Source organism: Cherax quadricarinatus, chromosome 41 (genome assembly GCF_038502225.1).
Source record: "Cherax quadricarinatus isolate ZL_2023a chromosome 41, ASM3850222v1, whole genome shotgun sequence".
In the NCBI taxonomy this organism is placed as follows: domain Eukaryota; kingdom Metazoa; phylum Arthropoda; class Malacostraca; order Decapoda; family Parastacidae; genus Cherax; species Cherax quadricarinatus.
The window spans coordinates 8,419,069-8,431,972 of NC_091332.1; the positions used below are offsets into that span (position 1 = coordinate 8,419,069).

At 34.6% G+C, this 12,904-nt stretch overlaps 1 protein-coding gene across 4 annotated transcripts in view; it reads right to left on the reverse strand.

Annotated features, from left to right (window-relative positions):
• Window positions 1-2,013: 2,013 nt before the first annotated feature.
• LOC128695787 (protein lifeguard 3) overlaps window positions 2,014-12,904 on the reverse strand; it is an 83,037-nt gene continuing 72,146 nt past the window's right edge. For 3 of the 4 annotated variants that reach the window (XM_053786617.2, XM_053786615.2, XM_053786616.2), the window contains exon 6: window positions 8,477-11,689. In XM_053786617.2, coding sequence (XP_053642592.1) covers window positions 11,543-11,689 — 147 coding nt within the window. In that variant the 3' untranslated portion in view covers window positions 8,477-11,542. Of the gene's footprint in view, window positions 5,626-8,476; window positions 11,690-12,904 lie in introns of those variants that run through there. The other variant, XM_053786614.2, reaches the window with a different exon arrangement.

Below are 12,904 nucleotides of genomic sequence, written 5' to 3' on the forward strand. Positions count from 1 at the left end.
ATGTATTATAGTAGTTTCTGTCTAGTGATTACCTATTTGTAGTTAGAGGAGCCAAGCTATATTTATTTTGGAGAGTCCTATATAGTGATTATATACTATTTACAGTTACAACAAATAAACTGTGTATTACGGTATTCAGTCTGAGTGTTTAATCTCTTGTATAAATGTTTAATTTGCAGTAGTTATAATAATACCTCTCACATCATTCCAGCCATTTACCAAACTGAATATTTTCTAAATCTCCCTGCTCAAGTTTTCTGAAGGTGGGTTCATAAGAATAAGTGTTGGATCAAGTAAAATTCATGCTATCGTATACAAATATGCTTTATCATTATATATTATACATGTCATGCAATGTTTCAATGATTATATCATTACATGATATACTGTACTTATTTTGAGCTATTTAAATACAAGGTTGTAATTATTAGGCAATTTACTATAACCTCATTATTGAGTATGTAAGCAGCAATGTTAACTTCCTTTAATCTATCCAAGAGTATTTTGGTGAAAATATGAATTACCAACTGGAGTTGCAATACTACAGCAAAAACTTCCTCCTCCCATTTGTTACTTCTGGAGCATGTTCCTCTGGTACTTGCTCAAAATACAGTGGACCCCCGGTTTACGATATTATTTCATTCCAGAAGTATGTTCAGGTGCCAGTACTGACCGAATTTGTTCCCACAAGGAATATTGTGAAATAGATTAGTCCATTTCAGACCCCCAAACATACACATACAAATGCACTTACATAATTGGTTGCATTGGGAGCTGATCGTAAACCGGGGGTCCACTGTACATCTAACATGTAGTCAACAAAGATTTTCCAAACAGATAAGTAGCAGTTATTAATATACGTATAGTTACCAACTATACTGTATACTGTAAATTAATACAACCAATTCTTGATAAGTAGCATTAACACATTAATTACACAAAGATGGAAACAATATTCATTCAGATATCCATTCTATAAAGGTTACTACAGTAGTTTGAAACCTACAACAGTAAACGAAAAATTGCCCTACTTTATACAAATAATACTAAGGCTGATTCAAATATATTGTACTTCAAAAGGCAACGTGCATAAAAATAAATAATAACAATATAATGGTTTTTTCGTACAGTGGTATCTCATATATGGTTTGTATAATATAAACCAAAAAAAAAAACTTACCAATATCCATTTTATCACCAAAGGTCATTCATTACTTAAGTAAAAATGGTTCAGCACATTAGCCATACATAATATAGATGAAAACAGTAAAAATTTCAGATGAGGACAATCCACGTATCAAACATTCAAACTGCAAGTTCATTCATTTTAAAGAAAAGACTAGAACACAATTACTTCCCTTTATGAGCTAAGTAATTAGCATATCAAAATTACACAAGCCACTTTGAATGAGATTACTTTGTTTTCCAGTAACATGAAGACTGCAGGCAATATTGTGTGCAAACTGGATGTTGTCATAATTTATGATACTTATAATCATACCTGTGACTGGTTTCAAGGGTTCTTTTACCCCTCACAGCCCAGCCTGTGGCCAGGATAATTAAAGCAGTTTTTATCTGCATCAAAAAAATGGGGTTAATAAATACAGGATAGTCATTATGGCCATGTAATAACACAATCTATAATCTATTTAAATGTAACACTGTACATGTAACTAAAAAGAATATATAATAGAAGAGCCATCTTTATATTGTTAGGTAAGACACATATGCAACAGTTAGACAACTTTATTCCGAAACGTTTCGCCTACACAGTAGGCTTCTTCAGTCGAATACAGAAAATAGGCAGGAACAGTAGAGATGTGAAGACGATGTAATCAGTCCATCACCCTTGTAGTCGTAGAATTTGAGGTTGTCAGTCCCTCGGCCTGGAGAAGTTCAGTTCCATAGTCAGGAACTATCCTGACTATGGAACTGAACTTCTCCAGGCCGAGGGACTGACAACCTCAAATTCTACGACTACAAGGGTGATGGACTGATTACATCGTCTTCACATCTCTACTGTTCCTGCCTATTTTCTGTATTCGACTGAAGAAGCCTACTGTGTAGGTGAAACGTTTCGGAATAAAGTTGTCTAACTGTTGCATATGTGTCTCACCTAACAACCTGTCGGTATTGTATACCATTTTGATGTTCATCTTTATATTAATACTAATATGCATAACTTTCACTCTGTACTTTACCTTCCTAAGCAAACAGCTCAATGAAGTGAAATTTTAATATTAGCAATGTGAATGATTTAATTTTTATTTTTCAAAATCACATCATGTACCAGTGACCAACAGAAAATTCTACACCAATTTTTTCAGCTGTATATCTAAACAGATAAAGATAATGCAAATGAACTACCTGCCTGCTACTGGATAATATTAAAAATATTATTCTATAATTTTTTTATATAGTGGAACCTCAGTGTCTGAACTCAAACGGTTCCTAAGTGGTGTTCGAACTGCGAAAATTTCAATGTTCGTAAAACTTTCCCAGGCTTTAATTATCAGCCTCATACACCGGAGGATGTTAAACTGACTATTCCAAAAGTCTCTTGAGAGTTAGGTCAGTGTCAGAGGTCACTTCAAAGCTCTCTTGAAACAGGGCTTTCATATAAAGCTTTTCACAACTAAATTTTAAACAGAGCACATTTGGACTCGAGAAAAACGTTCGAAGACTGGGTCAATTTTTTCTGAACATAATTGTTCAGATTCCAATTTGTTCGAGGTCCAGTACATTCAAACACTGAGGTTCCACTGTATGACTGAAGATTTAATTACACTGGGTCTCTGTTGATATATTATGGATTTGAGAATTATTATTATAATCAGTTTAAGAATTAAACCCAAAAGGGGAATAAATTTGAAAAGACCTTACAAATTAACCCTTAAACTTTTACCATATGCCTGATTCTTCCTGCTTTCAAATTTGCCAATTTTAGGTCTTGGGTCATGTATGGGTTATCAGGCACCTTCTCAGGGCAGAGAAAAATATTGTTAGCTGCTGGATCAGCACAAGGAAAAAGAGTAAAATCACCCCAGTAAGCTGTTTTCACAGTAGCTGTCTAGAAAGTGTTGATTTGAGTGATAAGCATAATTTTAATAAAACAAATATAGAACACTTACACCCCAAAAAGCCCTGACACCACCCTGCCAACAAGTGACATTTCCAACTACCCTGCCAGCACCATATGCAATACCTCCAGCTACCATGCCAACATCACATGTGGTACTACCAGCACTTCTGAAAACCATCCACTGCCTTACCAACACATGGCTCTGCCAACATGTGGTGCCACCAGCACCCCTAACATCATCAGTTCCTCTGCTAACAACACTACATGTGACACCACCAGCTTCCCTGCCACATAACATGGAGAACCCCACCAATACTCCTAAGACCACATGTGTCACCACCAGCTATCATCACTACATGTGTTCACATCAGCAAACCTGATACCACCAGATACACTACCAACAGACACTATTACTGTAAGGTTTGTGATATACCACTGTTTCAAAGAATATCACATCCTGAAACAACTGTAGTATCATAGTAGTTCCCTATACAATGTGTTGAAAGATAAAAACAATCATAAGAAATAAGACAAAACATTTACTGGAGGAGCTTTATAGTGAATACTGAAATTGTAAATACATGTATAGTGTGATGTACTTTTCTGCCTTTTTCTAGTACTGAAACAACTTGAAAAACATCCATTACTATTATAAGATGTTGCTTAGATACCGAAAAAAAAAAAGTTTGAAAAAATATGCAGTTATCTTGGAGAGTAAAAAAAAAAATAAACTATTATTAGAAGAGTGCAAGATGTAAACAAAATTAAAGTTGATGCAACAAGTTAGTTTCTGTTAAAAAGTAAAAATCTGCATCGAAGGTGGGATCTGAAGCAAGGAGGTCAATTAAAGTGTGTTGGGGTGGAGACATCAGAAGTGAATTCTGACATTGCAACCTGACAGTCATCACAGAGCGGTACCAGGAGTTTTTCCACGAGGTGTCGATTATGTAGGCAGGAGAATGCAATCTCCCATGCCCAACAGTGATGGGAAGAGGGCCAGAAACCCATCATGTTTGACAGAAAATTTATTATGAACTACCTTGAACCACTGTTGATGCCAGCGGATGCAAAGTTGTCAAGAGATCACTGGAAAATAGTCTAAGAAAGAAATGCCCCTGTGTGAAATTTGACAGCTGACAGAGCAGCTGAGTTACCTCAAACAATGATAAGTCCAGGGACACAGCAAAATGTGATGCCAGTATTTACTAGAAATGCAGCATAACCAAAGTTACAAATAAAGGATGACAGGATGAGGGAAATCAAATTTCTGGACAGCCTGTAAAACAGAGTTGGAGTCTGAAACTACTATGAATGATAAGGCAGTCAATGATCCAATGTGTAAAATGGTCATGAAAATGCATACAACTTGGTTTTCAAAATACTGGAAGAATGTAGTAAATGACCTTGGATGATGTTATCAGGAAAAACTGCTGCATAACCCAACCCCATTAGGGTACTTAGAACCAATGAGAATGACAATGATCCTAAAAATTAAATAAACAAATCCTATTTTACAAAATTCTGTCACATCACCAGCACTTCCCATCCTCTTCTCCCAGCTGCCACAGTTTAAGGGTTAATGAAGATCTGAATGACAGTTCTCAACATTCAAATAAGGGCATTTTCATGATGCAGTGTTCAAGAAATTTACAATTATTTTATCCCTATGCCAATTGATTTATTTGGAAACCAGAGAAAAAAATAATCCAGCCATTTACCCTAATAGATGATAGATAGAAGAATTAAGTTAAAAATCCAAGCTTTCCATTAAAAATGAAAATGTCAAAACTAAATGCCAAATACGGAAACTTCCAAATTATTTTTTACAACCATTAAAGAATCTTAAATTAATAATTAGGTCAATAAAAACAAAGATAATAGATGACTACACATTTAAATGACTACCCATACTATGGCACTTGATCCTCTTCTGGAAGAACATATTGCAGTTAAGAGGCACACAAGTAAATAGCTTTATCAGCTCTGTACTTTGGTAAGTGGTTTCAGAATTATTTCAAAAGTAGAATTTGTTAAATAACCTACCAATCATGTTGACTTGGAAAATATATTCAAAACGTAAAAAAAAAAAAAAAAAACAAACCGCTGAGCTTTGGAGAATTTAGCTTAATAAAACAGGACAATTAAATGTCCTCAATTTGAAAACCACAATTTTGCTGTCATATGCCTTGACATAAAATATGCAATAACAATTAATAAACCAATAATACATTCTGCTAGCAAACTAGATAATTCTGGAATTCTGAATACATAATATTTAAGTAGTTTATATCAAATGGATAAACAACTACTAAAATTATGCGTTATATAATCAGAATTGTTCGTCCAACTTTCCACTAATACAAGTTGAAACAGGAAAAAAATTAAGTAAAAAAGGTTTAATTCTTGGTACCAAAAAGAGAAAGAAGATTGATGAAGATGTAAACTATGTCCAAGTAGAGCGTCAGCACACCATAGATGTGCTCCTCAGAAGATATCTGGTGCTTGCGTCCACCAACGACCATCTGCGTATCGTACACAAGATACTGGGGAGAACAAGCAAATGAGATTCCTCTAACCAAGAAATAAGCTTTTTACTATTATACTGATTAAATCATATAATGTACATGTAATGACTGTTTTCAAATTCTAATTTAGTGAGGATAAGTATCTCATGCAAATGAATTAAAAGAATTTTTTCTGTGAATTTTTCACATTTACTGTACCTTAGCTTAATATTTACATAAACTACATAAATTTTAGAGCACAAGTACTGTATATACCATAATAATCCTTCGCTTTATACAGGTTCCTTACGTGCAAATTTGCTTTTAAGTGACTACTCCATTGCTGCCAGATATTCCCTATGTGCAATATAAATATAAATAAGTGAGGGGGGTGGATGCTGTGCACTTTGAGACTGCTACAATTGTTCATATATGCACCATGGGCCTGGACAGCATCTGTTGCACAAAGCGAGGGATGCCTGTATAAATGAAGTGTGCTGGCAAGAGATTTTACACAAGCCAAAATGCATAAAGCCAAAATAAAACAAAACAAAAAATTCAGAAGGGAAACACTACTCCTCATACTTCACCGTCTGGTCATTCATCCACCTCCAAATCCTTTATCACACATGTTCTTCAAAGATAAAAATACCATGCACATCAGGTCCTGCATAAAACTAAGTACAATTATAGTACAAAAAAATTATTTATACACTGCATACAATATACAAATAAAAAAAAGTATGATTATTTTTAAATGCAAACATGATGCCAGGAAAATGCTGAATAAATGTACCACTGCACTGTAGTTTAATTAAAATACAATCATACTTTAATAAAAGTTGTAAATGGTGTTACACAATTTATAAAATAATGAAATACCAAATTAGTGAAAATAACTTCTAAAATTTATCAAGATCAAAGAACACAAACATTATAGAAATCCTTTCACAATATAACAGCTCTGCAAAGATCCTTCCATTAAAACCTATTAAGATAAATTAAAATTGTCCTATTTTGCAAGGTGAATTCAATATTACAGTTGATTCAAATGCTGAATAACTGTACTCACGACAATATGTGCTTAAAGAAATAAATGCTATGTACTGCAACACCAAAAACATTTTACTCAATGATTTCAACATTACCCTAGTGAAATTCCTCATGCAACTTTCTGACTTTCAATATCAATGCAGATTGTGTACAAAGAAAGCATTCAGGATGCTTGTAGCTCTGATTACACAGAGATCCTTAGGGGACATGGCATTACCAATGGCGATTTGAAAGATTAAAGAACAGAATGAGCCATATGTGCCCAGATTGAAGGTACATATCAAAAAATTTGTAAAGTAATGATCAGGGAATATGAACCATATATTCAAGCTGTCTCAATGAGGGAATCTCCAAAAATGTGCCAGGATCTTTATATATAGATGCTTTGCAAAAGCCTGGAAGTAATAGAGGAATATGTCAACCGATAGATACTATGCCAACTGACATATTAAATAAAATTATTAGAAATTTGATGTCGCTGCAATCTCATACAGCTTCCATAATATCTTCACCAAACTTAAGCTGTAGAAATTAATGACATTCCTTAGAAATATATAAAAATAAAGCTTAAATGTAATTTCTGAATACCAGTAGATGAAAACACTATATTAGAGAAAATGACACATGGATCAAGTAGGTCATTATGTAATTGCCCAACATGTGAAGAGCTTTTGTATTATAATCGTGGGACAGGTTTTCTATAATACTAAACAATTTACTCTAAACTTATTTTCATCATGTATTTTAAAAAAAAAATTATCAGTATACAAGTTAACATGTTCTGCTAAATCAGCTCATGTTTTTATATATGGTAATTATAGTTTATTGTGTATTGGAAACTGTACTGTACTCCTTCAACATCCATGCAATTTGTGTGAATTCTAAAAATCTGCAATATTTTTGTACTATACTGACCATGATCCACAAGCATCACTTGAACAATCTCCATGTGCCAGATGTACAGTACCTGGTTTTGCAACTAACACCTGTCCCCTGAGCAAGATATAGCTGAATATGCAACTAGCAAATGACATCCCCTATATATAAAAAGCTCCTACATCAATATACAGTGGAACCTCTGGTCACGACCATAATTCGTTCCAAAGCTCTGGTCACGACCCAATTTGGTTGTGACCCAAACCTAATTTCCCCAGTGGATTGTACGTAAATACGATTAATCCATTCCAGACCCCTATGAACTGTATGTAAATATTGTTTATCTTGAGATTTTTAAGCAGAAAAATAGTTAATTATACATAGAATGTACAGTGTAATAGTAAACTAAATGAAAACCTTGAACAACAGAGAAATCTAACATTGCAAGTCCCTTTTAGACCCCTACAAACCATTCGCTGTAAACAGTGAACAGTTTATAGGGGCGAGAAGTGAACTCAGCCCTACAGTTCGTAGGGCTGAGAAGTGAACTCCGTTATTTCTCACCTGATTTCTTTCATTTTCGGTACACGTTAAGAAGCATCTTTCCATCAAAAGATAGCCCAACAAACAACTGAGAAAAAAAATATTTACCAAAAATCATATATGGCAAGCCCTAGCTGGGTACTGGCACTTCGAGAAGCTGTTTGTGCACTACCTGCTGATAAAACATTGCTAAGTCGAATTTATCACTGTCGTAATTACAGCCTCTCCTCACTTAACGACATACTCGTTTACCGACGACTCAGACTTACGATGGGCTCTCTGACCAGCATGCATACCTAAATAATGTATATTAGAGCTGATTTTCTCTATTCTGTATTACAATATACAGTACACTACTGTATAAACATTTAAAAATACAACAGAAATGTTATAGATGGTGCAAAGGTGACATTAAAACAATATCAAAGATGGTTGACACAAACCCACTACCATTATAGTGTGCTCCTTACTTAGCGATGAATTTGTTTACCGATGAGGTCTTAGGAATGGAACTCTGTCGTTAAGTGAGGAGAGGCTGTACTGTAATTTATGAATAACTTAATTCCGAGATAATCAACGAAAACGAGCACACACACACACACACACACACACACACACACACACACAAAAAAAAAAAAAAAAAAAAAAAAAAAAAGAGAAAATGAGTCACTCTGTCTGACTTTTTTGAGTTATCCTTGGTTCTCTATACATCTGCTGCTATGCATGATAATCTATTTAACTGTATGTGTGTATACCTGAATAAACTTACTTAGTCTTATGGTGCATTATGAGTGCATATCACAGTTAGCACTGTACTACACTACATTTTCTCTAAGATAAGTACCCAGGAGGGGATAAGAGGATGGTACTTTATCCCTTATCCTCTAGCACATCTGACCGAGATCTACTACAAGGTGAGGGTCTTTGTTAGGTGTACACAAATAACAGGAAGTGGAGAAAATTGGCGCGCATGAAAAAAATGGCGCGGAATGTGAAAATTGGCACGGAATGTGAAAATTGGCGCAGCTGTGCTCATTCAGCACCCGATTATGTGTTCGCGACCAGATGCAAAAAATGGGCGAATTTTTTTTGGTCATGAACCAATTTGTTCATGTTCAGAAGTGTTTGTGACCAGAGGTTCCACTGTACTGTTGTATACTACAATATTATTACTGCTAGTAGTACTACTACATCTATCCTAAACCATTGTACTAACATTTCTTCAGCTCAAGGAGAAGAAGAATTAATAAATTAATGAGAAATACTACATGCTAAAAGGGCAGTTAACATTATGAAAAGTACCAAGTGAGAGTACGAAAACCCAACAAGGAATTCAAAATCAATGTGGGCCAGAAGTCATGTTCAGAAGGTCAAATAAATATGCAGTAACCCTTAAGCTGTCCAAACGTAGATCTACATTGACATGCGTAGTGCTCCGAACGTAGATCTACATCCAATTTTACATGCTTTCAATTGGAGAAAATAAAGGTCGGAGCGCTACACACGTGAACGTAGATCTACGTTTGGACAGTTTAAGGGTTAAAGGATGGACTTTTTGGGGGCGTGCAGAGAGAGAGAGTAAATTTAGCAGGGTGCTGAAGTGGTTAAAATAATGACTATACACTCTTAGATAAATATGAAAACTTATTAAGAGGTGTTGGATTGTCACCATGATCTATCAGCTATTAGACTGGTGTAGTGCCCCTCCCTAAGATAACCATGTTAGATACTGCATGAATAATGATAATAGATGTTACTGTATGAAAATGTGTCTGGAAAGCTTCTGTTTTTATCTTACCACATTGGCAGGTTCCCACCAATGTAGGGTGACCAGCCATGGTAAAAGAAAAAAAAAGTACATATATTCCAGACACTCTTCCTCTCCCACCTTCTCTAACTAGTGATAAGTTGACAATACCAGTGTTATCTTCCCATAATGGATACTACTCCTGCCATGATGTTCATACTGTTAATAAGGAAACTCTTTCTTGGCCTGCAGAGAACATTTTGTTTCTTTGAACTGCATATGCTTATTGCACCACCTGGCTTTACATGTTTGCCCTATATAAATTACAATACACTACATCTTGCTTAAATTGGTACAGCAGAATGTAAATTGTTTATAAAATTTCTGCCCAGCTTAAGGTTTAAAGGTTAGGAAACTAAGGCCCCATGCACTCTAACAGCAGTGACAGGATTCACACACTGAAACCTTTGTCACTTGGTTTTCTCACAAGCATCAAGTTGTCAGTGTTGTTGAAACTAATCATCTCCTTCTAAGGGCCACCTACCACCGCAATCCTAACTTGATGCATTTTTAGAACTTGTGTTGATTTGTAGTTAAACAGTAACAGCTTTAAAGGAGGGAATAAAAATACACCATGCAATCTTCTCAAGCCTAAATTAAGTACAGCATATAAAAAGTATAAGCAAACACATGCTTCCCAAGCTGCTGGCTATTTGTTCATCATTTATCTTTCAAAAAACTTATGTTAACCAAATTGTTGTTAGATTTAGTGCCTATTAACTACACATGTATCACTTAAATTGTAACCTGCTAGTACACCAACATCCAAATCATATACTTTTTCCCAAAAACAGGAGCTAGGACAATCTCTCCACGTGAATATTTCATTCTCTGAATTGTCTATAGGTACAAAAGAGTGTCTTCTTGTTCTACTGAAGCACTGTAATGCACTGCAAATTAAAACAAGCATCGAGCTAATATAAAATAGGCAGAAACCTATTTTACAAATGGTCTCATGAATTTTAAGTGCTTGGATCAATAACATTATGACTAGCTACATAAAAATTAAAAAGCCATGTTTGGCATGCTTTAAGCCCAAAGTAGAAAAATTGATAAAAAAAAAAAAAAACTATCAATTGTTTGCATTCTGAAATACATAAAGTATATTCAAAAGCTACATTTTCAAACACTTCATTGAAGTTACAGTATTTACGGAGCCCAAGTTACTTAAGACACTGCACACAAGGTGTGTGTACAGACATGAATCATGTGTCAGTGCAGGCTAACAATTCTGATACCAGATTGTTAGCCAACTCAGAAGTGTGAATATTTTGTACAGTATAATATATATGAAGCTACTTTTGACCCATGTGTCTCTCTAGATTCAGTATTTATAGTGTAGTCTTTTTCAAAATTTTAATAGAAGGAAGTTTCATTTTAGTATCAGATCACATTCAGAACAAGAAACTTCTGCAGTTTAAAACTTTATGAAAAATGAGCATTAGTAAATGAGGACTAAGCATCAATCTTCAAAGGCCTTAAGACTAAAAATTAATAATATTATCTTTAATACAAGTCTTAGGATTCTATATAGTATACTATAAATTTTCTACATTGTAAGTATATAAATATTTCAACCTTAAATCAATTTATAACTTTCACTGATCTTAAAACTACTTTAACAAAAGACTGCATGTTGCAACACTTCATCAGAATCCTTTTGTTCTGTCTTAGTCCTCAATCTCTCCCTCCAAAGAGAGAGAGTAGAGCTAAGAAAATGTTGACAACATCAAGGTAGAGAACAAGAGCACCATAAATGTGCTCCTCGGCAGACATCTCGTGCTTTCGCCCACCAACGATCATTTGAGTGTCAAACACCAGGTACTGAAACACACAGAACACCAATATCAACTGCAGCTCAAAATAAAGCAAAGGAAGCATCCACTGTCAATGAGTTACCAAAATTTTAGGCCATTCCATTTCACTCTCCAAGTCCACACATCACAGTACTGTATAGTACTGTACTAGATAAGAACTAAAATGCACACCATTTCAAAGCCAGAATAAGCATGCTCTGCTAAAAGAACATTCTTATATTAACAAATGAAAACTTAAATTAAAAAAGCATTATGATGCCACATACATTTCTAGGTTTGCTTTTCTTACATACTAGATTAGAAGAGGAAAACAGGATCACAAGATAGTATTTTCCACAATGTGCAACAGCACCGCATACAAAATATAAAGCTTCTTGGTACACGACAGTTCATTACTATATACAACTTTAATTTAATGGACTAATAGGGGACGAAGATGTTCATTAAATCTGAATGTCTGATGAATACAATGGTGAGTATTTTTCATTACTGTAACACTGGACAATTTCAAATTTAACATATTTTGTTATATCTAAAATCAGTTTACACAAAGGACTGTAACAACAACAAAATTCTGGATTTTACCAACTGTCTGTTGTTACTGGACATTGTTAGCCCTTTAAGTGTCCATACCATAGTATTATGGGTTTGAAGTCTCTGTCTGTGCTGTAGAAGTACATGACAAGTCCAGCTCACTCAGATAAGCAGTGAGTGGTAAATTTGGGCCTAGATATGAGAGAATGGGTCGATGCATTAAGTGTACAACATATAAAAAATATCCTTCCCCACACAGTGCATAATGGGAAAAAACTGCAACTGTGTTTTAGTTTCTTGGTATCACTTCATAGAATGGAAGATATATTACAGAAATACAGAAGATTCTGATTGATTTCATGATTGGAAGTAGCTTGAAATTGAGCTCAAAGTAGTGGAAATATTTGATTTTTCCAGAAATTCCAGAGTAAACAAATCACGTTACTCATCCAATATGTGTCCAACTGGTCAGTCTAATATGCATTCGTGAATGCACTGACATTATTTACACAATTATTAGAATAATGCATAACAGTAAATCTTCTATTTTTGTGTGTAAATAAAAATTCAAAATGGAATTCATGTATAAAGCCTGGGAACGTAACTAATGAAAAGAAGAAATGTTATTTTAGTGCCAGGAATGCCTGCATTGTTTATTCTCAACCCTGTTTTGAAACTGGCATATTTT